The sequence below is a fragment of the Geotrypetes seraphini genome, chromosome 1 (genome assembly GCF_902459505.1).
Source record: "Geotrypetes seraphini chromosome 1, aGeoSer1.1, whole genome shotgun sequence".
NCBI lineage: Eukaryota > Metazoa > Chordata > Amphibia > Gymnophiona > Dermophiidae > Geotrypetes > Geotrypetes seraphini.
Window position 1 is genome coordinate 478,313,200 of NC_047084.1, and position 14,729 is coordinate 478,327,928.

At 38.2% G+C, this 14,729-nt stretch overlaps 1 protein-coding gene across 2 annotated transcripts in view; it reads right to left on the reverse strand.

Moving 5' to 3' along the window:
• The window catches only part of PUM3 (pumilio RNA binding family member 3), a 142,576-nt gene that overhangs the window by 109,921 nt on the left and 17,926 nt on the right, over positions 1-14,729 (reverse strand). For both annotated transcript variants that reach the window (XM_033925312.1, XM_033925303.1), the window contains exons 3-4: positions 11,743-11,937; positions 2,185-2,320 (exon numbers count right to left, since the gene is read on the reverse strand). In XM_033925312.1, coding sequence (XP_033781203.1) covers positions 2,185-2,320; positions 11,743-11,937 — 331 coding nt within the window. The remainder of the gene's footprint in view (positions 1-2,184; positions 2,321-11,742; positions 11,938-14,729) is intronic.

Consider the following 14,729-nt stretch of genomic DNA (forward strand, 5'->3'; position numbering starts at 1 on the left):
GACATCTAGTCTGCACACCCATTAAGAGGCTGATATTCAAAACAATTTTAACAGCTTTTCCTGGCTTAATAAGCAGAGCTATTAATGAATATTTGGTAACACTTACGGCCTCTTTTACAAAGCCGCAACAGCCCCGAAGCCCTTTAAATCTCTATGGGCTTTGGGGCCATTAGTGCAGCGCAGCGCAGCGCAGCCGCTAGCTTGGCTTTGTAAAATAGGCCGTTAATCATATAGTGCAGGGGTCTCAAAGTCCCTCCTTGAGGGCCGCAATCCAGTCGGGTTTTCAGGATTTCCCCAATGAATATGCATTGAAAGCAGTGCATGCACATAGATCTTATGCATATTCATTGGGGAAATCCTGAAAACCCGACTGGATTGCGGCCCTCAAGGAGGGACTTTGAGACCCCTGAGACAGTGCTACCAAATATCCCTCCCTCTCTTATCCCCTTTCCTTCCAACTCCAATGAGCTGTCGAAAAGCCTACATTCCTCCAAGAGCTACAGAATGACATTACCAGCACCACATCTACAAAGGAGATGGTAAAATCCTGATGGAGGCTGAACAATATTCGAACAGAAGCCTGAGCAAGAGCTTGGGGCGAGAGGGGTAGAAATATAGATTAGGTTCTTACCTTGCTAATATCTTTTTAGGAGGCTTCCCACCTATGCGGGGTCAGAAAGTAGCAGAGGAAAACGTTACGAGCTGCCGAAGGCAATGTGTTTACCTCACTTAAGCTTCTAACGGTGAAAGAGCAGCTGCAGCGATGGATCCCAATTAGGGAGGGGGGGGAAATGGAACCTTGGACTGCAGCACGAGTCGCCCTAAAGATCTATGTGGGCCACCATTGGCTCACGGGTCTTGCAATGAAGACCACTGGTCTAATTGCAGCTCCTGGGACACAGCAATGAGCCAACGATGACATACTTGAACTTGTAACTATGTATTTGTAATTATGACTTAAATGTACTGATTTACCTGTACTAGAAACTCTATTGAATGTCTGTGTCAAACTGTCCATTATAACTTCCTGGATAACTGACCCAACCTCTTGTAATGTAATTCAACCTTGAACTGAATTGGTAAAGGCAGAGCAGAAAACCTGATTAACATAACATCTTCTCAAATTACTTACAGAAGTTAAGACTGAGGAGAAGAAGCGCTGCCCAGAAAGACAAGTGGGTGGAGAGAAGAAACCCAATAATAAAATACTAAACCAATTAAAAACTTATATATTTGTTAAAGCTTTTTATTAGCTTTGTGATGTCAAGCGTATTTTACAGTTTGTAATGCACAAACTCTTTTCTTAGCTGTATGCTATTTTTAGCAGATGTGTTGTGGGTTGGTGGGAAGGGGGGGGGTTTGAAGAGATAATATTTTTTGCTGTAATATGTCTGTGTGTACTTGATTAGGTGTGGTTTTATTGTAAACCGCTTAGGCATTAAGCAGAGAAGAAATTTTTAAAACAAATGAAATAAAAAGTAAAGTTCTAACATTTGTGCATGGGTACACTGTGTGCTGCAATCTATTTTCCAAATGCAAATATCAAGATTTGAACCTGCAGCCTTCGGGCTCTCAGGCACAGATTCTGCTGGGGAGCCAAGAGTGCAGCTCTCAAAGCCAGCTACTAACAGAACACAATTTACATTATCCAAACTGCACATATCTTTTGTTTTATTAATTATTCAATCCTGCCACACAATTCAAAGAGCTAAAACAGTGGGCTCTGCAGGATCTAGCCATGGGGTGCAACCATATTTTAGAAACATGAAGAAATAAAACTAGATCCATACTGAGAACAAAGAGAAAAGACTTAGAAATAAAATCCAGAGAGAAAGCAGTGAAGGAAAGCAAAAATAAATAAATAAAAAGCCTTGCAGTTGGTATTTTGAATTATTTAATCCCAATGCACTGACATATTTACCTTTATAGTGTTCACCCCAGGACCTTCTGAGTGGATGTGCCACCTAGCTGAATCTACTGACTGTCCAGGGGTGGCATTAATAAATAGAAAAATTTTTAAACCTGCATAATATTTCCTTGCCCCAATTCAGCAACTCATTCAAGTCACACAGCTGGCAAAAACGTCTAGGGGGAACACTGCATCCAGTCACTGACAAAAGCACCATTACCTCTACACTGCTGACTGTCTCAAGACCAGAAGCAGCTGGTTTCTGACACCCTTACCTCCTAATACTTTCCCAGATCTGCTTGGATTTAATGATGACATCATAGTTGTTTTTGTCATTAAGTTGCCTGGTCTGTTTTAATTCCTTCTTTTTCTTTTTAAAGTCATCCCACTTAGGTTTCTTGGAATCAGGCTCTATTTTTTTGAAAATAAAAATAAGAAAACATTGTCATTCAATGTTCACATTTACGCAAACAATTGGAACTGTGGTAGACAAAAACTATAGCATGTCATGTGAGCATAAAATTTCCCAAAGATCAGAGATAGCAAGAAACCAAACAGGTCATTTAGAATGGACTGGATGTGAAAGTGTGAACCCCCAATAAGGGACCAACAAAGAAAAAACAAACAAACAGCCAAAAACCTTATGCCTAACCCTGAATTGAAAAAAAATACACTATTCTAGAACTTTGCAGCGCACGAAGATGGCTGGGTAGAGGATTAGCTCTGTTGTGACAGGCAAATTTTATTAAGATTTTGGCAGTTAAAATTAAAGAAAAGTGAAGGAAAAGAGAGAATTGAAGTAAGAAATGGCTTCGGGTAAAACTAGTAAAAGTAATCCGGTGAATTCAGGAGCAGGAAGTAAAAAAAGAACAAAAATTGATTCGGTATCCCCGACAGCGGTCCCTTTGCCTCAGGAAGAAATTGATAACAGTGATTTGATGAATGAACTTCAGAAAATTAAAGAAATAGTAAGTGATAACGCTAAAAATATAAAAGATGTGAAGAAGGAAATAGAGAGTCTGACAAATAGAATGCAGGCAGTTGACTTCAAAATTGAGCAGCTAGAAAAGCATGCTGAGAAATCTGAGGCAGAGATGCTGGTGTGTAAAAAAGATCACAGAGAAATAGAGGCGTTGAAAAAGGATTTTGAAGACTTATCAAATCGTGAAAGAAGGAATAATTTGCGTCTGATTGGGATACCTGAGGGGATTGAGCAGAATGATCCTATTCAATTTGTGACTAATTTTATCCCAAAGATCTTGCCATTTAAAAGTTCTTTTCCTTTGGAGATAGAAAGAGCACATCGGATACCGATGAAAAGATCAAATAGTCAGAAGGGTCCCCGTCCAATAATCTTTAAGCTGCTAAGACATCAGCAGGTGGTAGAGATTATAAAGCTGGCTAAAACAAACAAGGATCTTAAATGCCAGGATTCTAAGATCTTTATAGTACCTGACTTTGCAAAAGCTACAGCCTACAAAAGAAAACAGCTTTTGGATTTAAGACCTAAACTGAGAGCAATGGGAGCAAGATATGGATTGATATACCCTGCTATTATGAGGGTAACTTATGAGAATAAAACTTATAATTTTGAAGAAGCAGGCAAATTACAGGAATTTCTAGATCAATATAATTTGCCTATGGTTTCATGAAATTATTTAGAAAATGTAATAAATAATATACTTAGATTATTTTTGGTTTATATTTTTGAGTGAAAATTGAAAGATATTTTATAAAGAAGGAAAAAGTGGAAAAAAAATAGAAAAGGAGAAAATATTTTCTAGAAAATTGTTGCAGTTAGGTTTAAGGGGGATCAACATTTCAAACAAGATTTAAAGAAAAGAAATGAAAAATTTTAAAGAGACAATAAGAAAAGAAGAAAAGAAGATTTTGACAAGGTAAGAAGAGGGATGGAGCATATAGGAAGTGAAGAAAATATGAGGAACAATTATAAGATTTGGATGGTTTCTTAATGTGAATTTATAATTTGCATTTGAGCGTGACTGAGATAATATGAGGACACATAAATGCTGCATTGGAGAAATGTGGGAATTTAGAATATAATAAGATGAAAAATACAAAAGACTATTGATGTAAAGAGAAGAAGATGTGAAGATGGACTGATGGAAATGACTTGAGCATTATTTAGATTTACAATTTGCATCTGAAATTGACTGAGATATAAGGATGATGTTGCAAAAATACTTTATTGGAGAAAGATGAAATAGCAATCTGCAAGAAGATGGAATAAGAGACTGAAACAGCAGGATGAAGATGTACAAGTGTTACAGTTCTGCAGAATGGAGAATAGACTGTAATAGATTGAAGATGCAATGAAAATTAATGAGAGTTTTAAAAAATATGAGGTCTGCTTGGTTGAAATGTTTGATCCTTCTTTTGATGTAAGGTTAAAAAAAAAAAAAAAAAAATGAATATTATAGGATGGAGTGATGTATGTTCCATTGAAGTTGTGAGAAACTTAGGTTAAAAAAAAATAAAAAAAATAAAATAATAATATTAATCTTGGGGGGGTATATATTGTAAGAAATGGTTTCCGAAATATTGGGTATATACTTTTATAAATATATTAGAGGTATAGGATGGAAGAATGTTTGGAAATTTGAATGAGAGGGGAAGTATATAATAAAGAATTATAGTAAATATAGGTATTTAGGGTATTGAAGAATGGATTGACTGCAGGATAATTTAGTGTTGGTTGTTTGAAAGATTAGAGAAAGAAAAATGAGTATGTTATTGCCTGTGGGGAGTTTATTTTTGCTCAGTAATATGTGCGTTTCGAAGTTTGCATTTGTGTTAGGGGAGGGGAGGGTGGGGGATGGGAATAGGGGGGATGGGGAAAGAGGGGAGGGAGGGAGACTCATATATTGGTTTAAGGAAAAAGAAAAAATGTATATTTTATGTTTGAGTGGATTATATATGTATTTTATATTTTATTTGTAAAATGGGTTTTAAAATTTTTTCTTTGAATGTAAATGGCCTTAATCACCCTATAAAAAGGAAAAAGGTATTGGAATATATTAAACAACAAAATATAGATATATGTTTCTTGCAAGAGACACATTTGTCTGGAACAGAGTCTATGAAGCTGACAGATAAGTGGATAAAACAATGTTTATTTGCACCAGCGGTAAAAAAGAAGGCAGGAGTAGCAATATTGATTAATAAAAAATGTTCAGCAACATTTAATATGGTAAAGGCAGATCCTCAAGGAAGGTGGGTACTTGTTGACATGAGCATGGGCAGTAATACAATGGCGTTACTAAATATATATGCACCTAATTCGAATCAAAGTGAATTCTTTAAATCTCTACAACAATTAGTTTTACCACTGGCTACTACTAATTTAGTGGTGGCTGGGGATTTCAATGCTGTTATAGATCCAATAATGGATAAAAAGCCTAGTAGAATTATGAAATCAATGGGATTAGAAAATTTGATACAAGCATGTAATTTGAAAGATATATGGCGTATTCTTCATTTTAATGATCGGGAATTTACATTTTGTTCACATGTTCATCAATCGTTTTCAAGAATTGATTATATATTTGTTTCAGATCAGATTGTACAGCAAGTTGTAAAAGCTGACATAGAACCAATAGTAATATCTGATCATGGTGGTGTGTGGATAGAAGTTAACTTATTAGATCAAGATAATTCCAAACCTGTATGGAGGTTTGATAATACTTTGCTTGCTGATTCTAAATTTTGCACTGAATTTCAGATAAAAATGAATGAATATTTCAGACTTAATGACCTAGAGGAAATGTCGATTGGAATATTATGGGATGCTTTCAAAGCAACTATGAGAGGACAAATTATATCATATTCTGCGTATAAAAAGAAACAGATAAGAAAGCAATTTGCAAATTTGGAAAAAGAAATTAAAAATTTGGAATTAAAATTGGTTAATAAATGGGAACAAGAGACATTTCAATTATTGTTAAAAAAAAAATGTGAATATAATGAAATTTCCTCTGGATTAGTAAGGAAAGATATTTTTGCTCAGCAAACGATGTATTATGGTAGTGCAAATAAGGCTGGAAGATTATTGGCAAATTATTTAAAAGCAAAGAAAAGAAAGGAGAAAATAAGCATAATTAAGGATGAATTAGGACATTCTCATTCTCAAATTGGAAATATATTAAAACAATTTTTAAAATATTATAAGTCACTGTATTCTTCTGAGTCTTATTTAGATAAAGAGAAAGATGGGTTGGATTTTTTGAGTTTAGTTAAAGGACCTAAGGTTCCTGATCATATAAAAGGAAGTTTAGATAAACCTATATCATTAAAAGAGTTACAAATGGCATTGAAATCCCTTAGAGTTGGGACCGCTCCAGGTGGAGATGGATTTACAGTAGAGTTTTATAAAGAATTTCAAATTTCCCTATTACCGTATTTATTAAAACTATATCAGGACCAACTGAATAAAGGTTGTATATCAGGCACTATGGCAGAATCTTTAACTATTGTTTTGCCAAAGCCAAATAAAGATCCAACATTGGTGTCAAATTACAGGCCTATATCTTTAATAAATGTAGATGGTAAAATATTAGCTAAGATTTTAGCATTAAGATTGGCTAAAGCTCTTCCGCATATAATAGGAATAAATCAAACTGGATTTGTTGCTCAAAGACACTCTTCAAATAATACTAGACTGGCATTTCAGATGTATTATTTAACAAGACAAATTAATGATCCGGCTTTTTCAGTATCACTAGATGCTGAGAAGGCTTTTGATCGTGTAGAATGGAATTTCATGTATCAAGCTATGGAATGGTTTGGTATTGGATCCGGATTTATACAAATGATTCAAGCACTGTATAGCTCCCCAACTGCTCGTTTATACATAAATAATAATTTTTCAGATGCTTTTAAATTGCAGAGGGGAGTTAGACAGGGTTGTCCATTATCTCCTTTGCTCTTTGATATAGTTCTTGAACCCTTGTTGTTAGCTATTCAACAGGCAAAGGACATAAAGGGTATTCCATGTGCTGGAGTGGAATATAAAGTATCCGCTTATGCAGATGATATATTGCTTCATTTGAGGAATCCGGAAACAACAATTCCATGTCTACTGGAGATAATAGATACATTTGGAAAATTCTCAGGATACAAAATAAATTGGAATAAATCAGAAATTTTACCTTTAAATGTGCATTGTACAAAAGGTATACTTGATTCTTTCCCTTTTATTTGGAAAGAGGATGGTATAAAATACTTAGGTATTTGGTTGAATAAAACACTTGAAGAGACAATGAGAATAAACGAAAAATTTTTATTACAAAAAGTAACAGAGTTATGTGAGCAATGGAATCCTTTACATTTGTCATGGTGGGGAAGAGTTCAAACTGTTAAAATGATGATTTTGCCTGTAGTTTGCTATCAATTGGGAATGATACCAGTGTTTTTTCAGGGGTCTTTTTATAAAAAATTAAATAGTATTCTGGTTAAATTTATTTGGCTGGGTAAAATTGCAAGAGTGGCTCTAGTGTCTTTGCAAAGACCAATTGAGGAGGGTGGGGTAAATTTTCCCAATTTTTATAGGTATCATCAGGCCTATATCATGCGCCAAGGTATGTATTGGGTCCTCCCAGAGCTTTTGGAACAATTACCAGAGTGGTTAAGGGTGGAGAGATCACTTATTTTTCCACTTAGGCTTGATCTTCTGCTTGGTATAAAAGTGCCTAGAATACGTAAAGACAATAGAGTATTAATGGATACTTGGAAAACATTAAGATTTGTAGATAAATTAACTAGTGATTCTATTTTAAAATCGAAACAGCAGACTATTTGGGTAAACTCCAAGATACAAATAGGCGGGTTTAAGATTGTCTGGAAGGATTGGATTAAAGCAGGTATAAGATCCTTAACGGAAGTAATTGATAATGGTAAGCTGCTTGATTTTTCACAATTGCAACATAAATATGGTCTGAATAAAAAACAAAGTTATAAGTGGTTGCAATTGAAGCAGGCTATTCAGGTGGGGTTCCCTGAATGGAAATCTTTAAATGATCATTACAGCTTAGAATTCTTATGTTTCCAGGCAGATTTTCTGGGACACCAGGCCGCAAAGTGGTATAAAATGATATCTAATTATTTGAATAAGAAACCAAAAAATGGATTAAGAGATATTTGGAGCATTGAGATTAAGCATCAAATTAATGCATCTCAATGGCCACGTATTTGGTCTTGGAGAATTAAAGGTACGATGTCGGCATCTATTAGGCAAACATGGTTCTTTTTGTTGCATAGAGCATTCTGGACCCCTACTAAATTACAAAAATTAGATTGCTCTAAGTCTAATAGATGCTGGCATTGTAAAATTGAAATTGGAACTTTAGACCATCTTTTATTTTATTGTCCATGTATTCAGGCATTTTGGATATCAATATGGGATCAAGTTAATATATTGATGGAAAATCATGTAGCATTATCCTACGACACAGTGATTTTTGGAATGTGTATGAGGGCCAAAAGTCAAATATCTGCAGCAAACAACAAATTATTGATGATTCTTACTGGAGTGGGAATTCAACAAATAACGACTAATTGGAAAGACTGTTCTAGATTGAATTGTAGTTTTTGGTGGAACTCAGTTTGTCATTTATATAAGATGGAAAGATTTCTTGCCGTACAGAGGGGATATTTTAAAAGGTTTAAGGAGGTGTGGAGGCCATTAATTGAATATTGTAATGATTAAGGGTTATTCTTTTTCCTTAGGGGATAATTTGTAAAAATGGGGGGGAGGGAGAGTCTAAATATGTATATGTTTGGATAAAATATTTTGTTGATAGGGGAGGGGATGGGAGGTGGGTGGAGGGAATTAAAACATGTGTAATAATATTGCTTAAGAATGTCAAGTGAATGATGTGAATTACTTGTAATAATATTGTACACTTGTTGAAAGAAATAAAAAGGAATAAAGATGAAAAAAAAAAAAAAAAAGAAAAAAAATACACTAAAGAAATAAAGTATATATTTTACAACGCTAATTAGGTTAAATAAAGCTAATTAGCATAGAACACAAGGACATACAAAGTCAGATGAGATGACTGATCTCAGCATCCTGACATAGGCCAGACCTGATTATATGAAAAGTATTATTATTACTTGACAGACTATAATAGCAAAGTCCATTCCATGCTGTTAATTACAAAAAGTATGTGATAGAGACACCCAATGTTCTAATTTTTGTTGGAAAGTCCAGAAAACAGCAGAGAAGACCAGACCTTCAAGCTCAAAAATATTTTAATGACAACCATATAAAGTGCCATTAAAGTATTTTTTGACTTGAGGTCTGGGTCTTCTCTGCTCTTTTCTGGACTTTCCTTGGTTTGGTGCAGAGGTTGTTGCTCATCCTTTTGCTAATTTTTGTTGGCCCATGTATGCATGAAAAGCATCATGGGTGCAAGTTTTCAGCTTTGACTCAATGTGTACGTTGTAGCCTATGCTCACAACAAAGGAAACTGGCAAAAATTTTGTGCACATTTTGTGCAATCCCGTTCTGATCCATGTGCACATACACATAGCTTAATGGGAGCATTGGTCTGAACCCGTCCTCTAGAAACTTGTCCAGATTTATTTTTAACTCACTATCCTTCTAATCTTCACTACTGTATATACTTGAATATAAACCTAGATTTTTGGGGCCAAAAAAAAAAAAAATGGCCCCAAAATGGGGATCTCGGTCTATATTTGAGTCCTCCTCTCAGACCCATTGCTGAGCTCTCATTGGGCCTATCTTAAGCCCTGCTGGTGCAGTGATGAGCAGGTAATGCTCCTTAGTGTGCTCCTTCATACATACCCAATCTTAACAAAATGCTCCACAAACCATCATATTGTTTAAAGACACTCTTTTCTGTTCCTGTCTCTCTTTGTCCTCATGTGCTTCAATACATCAATTCTTGTACACTGGGGACATCTGTGTAACAATTTCAGGTAGCCCAGTCTCTTTATACTGAAATATTTGCCTTCCACAAGAACAGGAGAATCTTCATTAGTCTCATCACTGTTTCATAATCTAGATCAGGGGTGCCCACACTTTTTTGGCTTGCAAGCTACTTTTAAAATGACCAAGTCAAAATGATCTACCAACAATAAAAATTTAAAAAAACCACAAAGCACACTGTACGCACAGAAAATGTTAATTATCATTTGTATTCAGGGGTTTTTTCAGAGGTCAAGCTAGATGACTTTAAAATATGCAATGTCATCTCAGTAACAACTATAGAAAAATAGACAAATATAGTACAAAATATAGACAGCAGAAATAAATTCTCAAAACTGACACATTTTGATCACTAAATTGAAAATAAAATTTTTTCTACATTTGTTGTCTGGTGATTTCATGAGTCTCTGGTTACATTTCCTTCTAACTATGCATCCAATATTTCTTCCCTTCTTTCTGCCTCCTGCATGCTTCCTCTCCTCCAGACCTCATTAAATTCCCCAACCAACATCTCCCCACTCCCCTTTCTTTCTTTCTCTCTCCCCCCAGCCATCGTTGCCAATTTCTCCCTGCTTCCCCGACACAGCAACAGGCCATGTGCGTGCAGCAACTGCACAAGCCCCCCCCCACCCCCACCCCCCCGGGACGTCAATTCTGATGTCAGAGAGGAAGTTCTGGGCCAGCAATTGTGTGTGCATGCCAGACTGTGGGTGAGGTTGTACTGAAATTTAAAAAAAAAATATGCCCAATTCTGCCATCAGTTCTTCTGCTGGGAAGGGGCATGGCGGATTGGTTGCTTACTCACAGGTGGCTGGGAGGAGGCTGGGCGCCCAGTGGCCTGATGATTCTGTACTTGTTTGGTGTGCTAATGGGTCTCCACATGGATCCTGGGTAGGCCACTTTGCATATTATCTTGGAAAATGCCTGCCCTGTCCCTGCCTACTAGACCACCGGCGGGGGAACAGGGTACAGAGCCTAGCAAGGAGTGTAGTATTGGGTGCAGAGCCTGGCAGGGAGAATTTAGTTCAGAATGGTTTTTTTTCTTGTTTTCCTCCTCCAAATCTAGGATGCGTCTTATGATCAGGTGTGTCTTATGGAGTGAAAAATATGGTAATTTTCAATGATACAGTGTATGTCACACAATCGCATGTGTCTATACTATACAAGTATATGGGGTTGGGATGGGTGTGTGCGAATAGGAGTAACTGTTTGCTGATACTTTTCTAGGGTTTTGGTAAAGGGGAGGGGAAAGTAAAATGCTGAAGCCAACATGTTACAGGCTACGGTTGTTTTGCATGCTGCAGGTCCATGTTATACTTTAGCGTATATTCTCATTATATAACCGGTGGTATTTCCTGTATCATTGTACTGTTTGGCAATAAACAGATTTAAACATAAAAAGAAAAATAAATTCTGAGCCTAACAGCTTTCTGCCCTTTAGAAGCTGAACTTGACCTGGTGCTGTTGAGCAATGAATTCATCAACTGTATGGTGGCAGAATCCTGCTTTCAATGGAGAATATCTACTACAGGCATGCAACTTCACTTCCCTTCTTAAACAGAGACTACAGCGTCCCTTTAAATACACTAACACCAACACTCCTTCATGGTCTGGCACATTTACCTGTAAGAGCTACTTGTTTGACACTGATCACAGGAAGATGAAGGTATAAAAAGGGACAAATACACAAAAGGCAAAAAAAAAAAAAAATATATATATATATATAAAATCTATTTAATGTTTAAAGAAACCAGACTGTCACCATCATGCACTTAACTCCAGATGTGTGTATGTAGCCTGAGTGAGGAGTGAGAGGGAATTGGGCATGCATCCCTCTTATTGAAAGCACAATGCTACTCACTGTTCTCCAGATCATTCTCCTGGAACTTCCTCTTTCGTAAATTATCCTTCTGTCTGTGCATAGCAACAAACTGCTTGGTTATAGCTTTTCCACCTGTTTTCTCAGACTTCTTCCCTTTTTCAAACTTCTTGGACTTGAAATTAAGTTTCCCCTTCTCATTAGCTTTGGTCTGGAATTTTTTGGGACCACTTCCATCTGTTAAACACACAACATATCTTAGATTATCACCACATGCCAGTAGTAAAGGCAAATTATTTTTAGTTTGTACTTTAATCACTGACCACAACTGAAGCTGCAGATTAGATACAAAGAAAAATAAAATATACATAAACAGATAAAAAAAACCACAAACCCATCTAGCCTGCCCATCCATCTTGTTGAAACACTGAACATCCTATTGATTGCCAGATATCAACTCGCTTTAAAACCTCTCTAAATGTTTCCTTCAATTCACTTACTGAACACGTGGAGGGGCATTTTCAAAAAGATGTCCAGCTCAAAACATCCAAAATGGCTGTCCATTTCGTGTGTATTTTCCTACAGGACATACATTGGGATTTCTTGTTCCAAAATACACGAGATGGATGTCCATATGTTGAGTCCAGCATGAACAGCCAATTCACAAGCTGGAACATCCAACATATGAATGGCATATGACAGAATTCCCATATAGACACCCCTTTAGAGCAGAGGACTAGCCTAGTGGTTAGTGTAGAACCAAAATACCAAGGTTCAAATTTCACTTTAGCTCTTATTTTGTAACTGTGAGCCCTACAGGGGAAAAAAACAGAGGAGATTGAGAGGGGACATGATCGAAACATTCAAGGTACTGAAGGGAATAGATTTAGTAGATAAGGGCAGGTTGTTCACCCTCTCCAAGGTAGGGAGAATGAGAAGGCACCCTCTAATATTGAAAGGGGATAGATTCCATACGAACGTAAGAAAGTTCTTCTTCACCCAGAGAGTGGTAGAAAACTGGAACGCTCTGCCGGAGTCTGTCATAGGGGAAAACACCCTCCAAGGATTCAAGACAAAGTTAGACAAGTTCTTGCTGAATCAGAACGTACGCAGATAGGGCTAGTCTCGGTTAGGTTTGCAGATTAATTTATTTAGGTACAATAGGTATTTCTCAATGGGATAAAATAAATAAGAGTTAAAGTGGGATTTGAACCTCAGTTTCTTGGTTTAAGGTCTACTGCACTAATCACTACAGACTCACTTGCTGCTTTGCTAAGAATGTCCATACTACCTCAACTGTCAGAGCCTGGTATCTCCTTTCAGAGGAGAGAGAGACAGCAACCACTTGGGGATTAAGGAGGTATCATACCTTAATCTCTCCAGTGGTCAGTTGCTCCATCTGAGCACTTCTTTGTACTCTGGACTTGACTGTAAAGCACAGTTACTTACCGTAACAGGTGTTATCCAGGGACAGCAGGCAGATATTCTTTACGCATGGGTGACGTCACCGACGGAGCCCTCCGTACGGACCTTTTTACTAGAAAGTTCTAGTTGGCCGCACCGCGCGTGCGCGAGTGCCTTCCCGCCCGACGGAGGAGTGCGTGGTCCCCAGTTAGTATAAGCCAGCTAAGAAGCCAACCCGGGGAGGAGGGTGGGACGTAAGAATATCTGCCTGCTGTCCCTGGATAACACCTGTTACGGTAAGTAACTGTGCTTTATCCCAGGACAAGCAGGCAGCATATTCTTTACGCATAGGTGACCTCCAAGCTAACAAAGAGGGAGGAGGGATGGTTGGCCATTTAGGAAAATAAATTCTGAAGTACAGATTGGCCGAAGTGCCCATCCCGTCTGGAGAAAGCATCCAGACAGTAGTGAGTAGTGAATGTGTGAACTGAGGACCAAGTGGCCGCCTTGCAGATTTCCTCAATGGGTGTGGAACGGAGGAAAGCAACAGAAGCGGCCATAGCTCTCACCCTGTGGGCCGTGACAGCACCGTCCAGTGACAGACCGGCCCGAGCATAACAGAACGCGATGCAAGCTGCAAGCCAGTTGGATAGCGTCCGTTTAGAGACCGGTCGACCCAAACGATTCGGGTCGAAGGTCAGGAAGAGCTGAGGGGACAAGCGGTGAGCCCTTGTACGATCAAGATAGTAAGCCAGGGCACGCTTGCAATCAAGACTGTGCAATGCCTGTTCCCCGGGATGTGAATGAGGTTTCGGGAAGAAAACAGGCAACACAATGGACTGGTTGAGGTGAAAAGCTGAGACCACCTTGGGGAGGAACTTTGGATGGGTGCGCAGAACCACCTTGTCATGGTGAAAAATAGTGAACGGTGGATCGGCAACCAGTGCATGAAGCTCACTAACCCTCCTGGCAGAGGTGATGGCAATGAGGAAAAGCACCTTCCAAGTCAAAAATTTGAGCGAAGTTGTGGCAAGTGGCTCAAAAGGAGGTTTCATGAGGGCAGACAAAACCACATTCAGGTCCCAGACGACTGGAGGAGGCTTCAGAGGTGGTTTGATGTTGAAGAGGCCCCTCATGAATCGGGAAACCAGAGGGTGAGCCGTGAGGGGTTTTCCTAGGATAGGCTCATGAAATGCCGTGATGGCACTGAGATGGACTCTGATTGAGGTAGACTTGAGGCCTGCGTTGGACAGGGAGAGCAAGTAGTCCAGAACAGGTTCCACCGCTAAAGAGGTGGGATTGTGATGATGGGATGATGTGATGATGTGATGATGGGAAGGAAGCTGAAGATGAGAGCCCAGAAGATAGTGTTCTCTGAGATCCTACCAGTACCGAGGGCAGATGTGAAAAGGCAGGAGGAACTACAATCAATAAATACGTGGATGAGGAGATGGTGTGAGGAAGAAGGATTCCACTTCGTGAGGAACTGGACGGCGTTCTGGGGCAAGAGCAAGCTATACAGGAAAGATGGACTGCACCTGAGCGCAGCAGGAACTAGACTCCTAGCAAACAACGTCAAGAGAGGAATAGAACAGGCTTTAAACTAAGAAGAAGGGGAAAGCCGA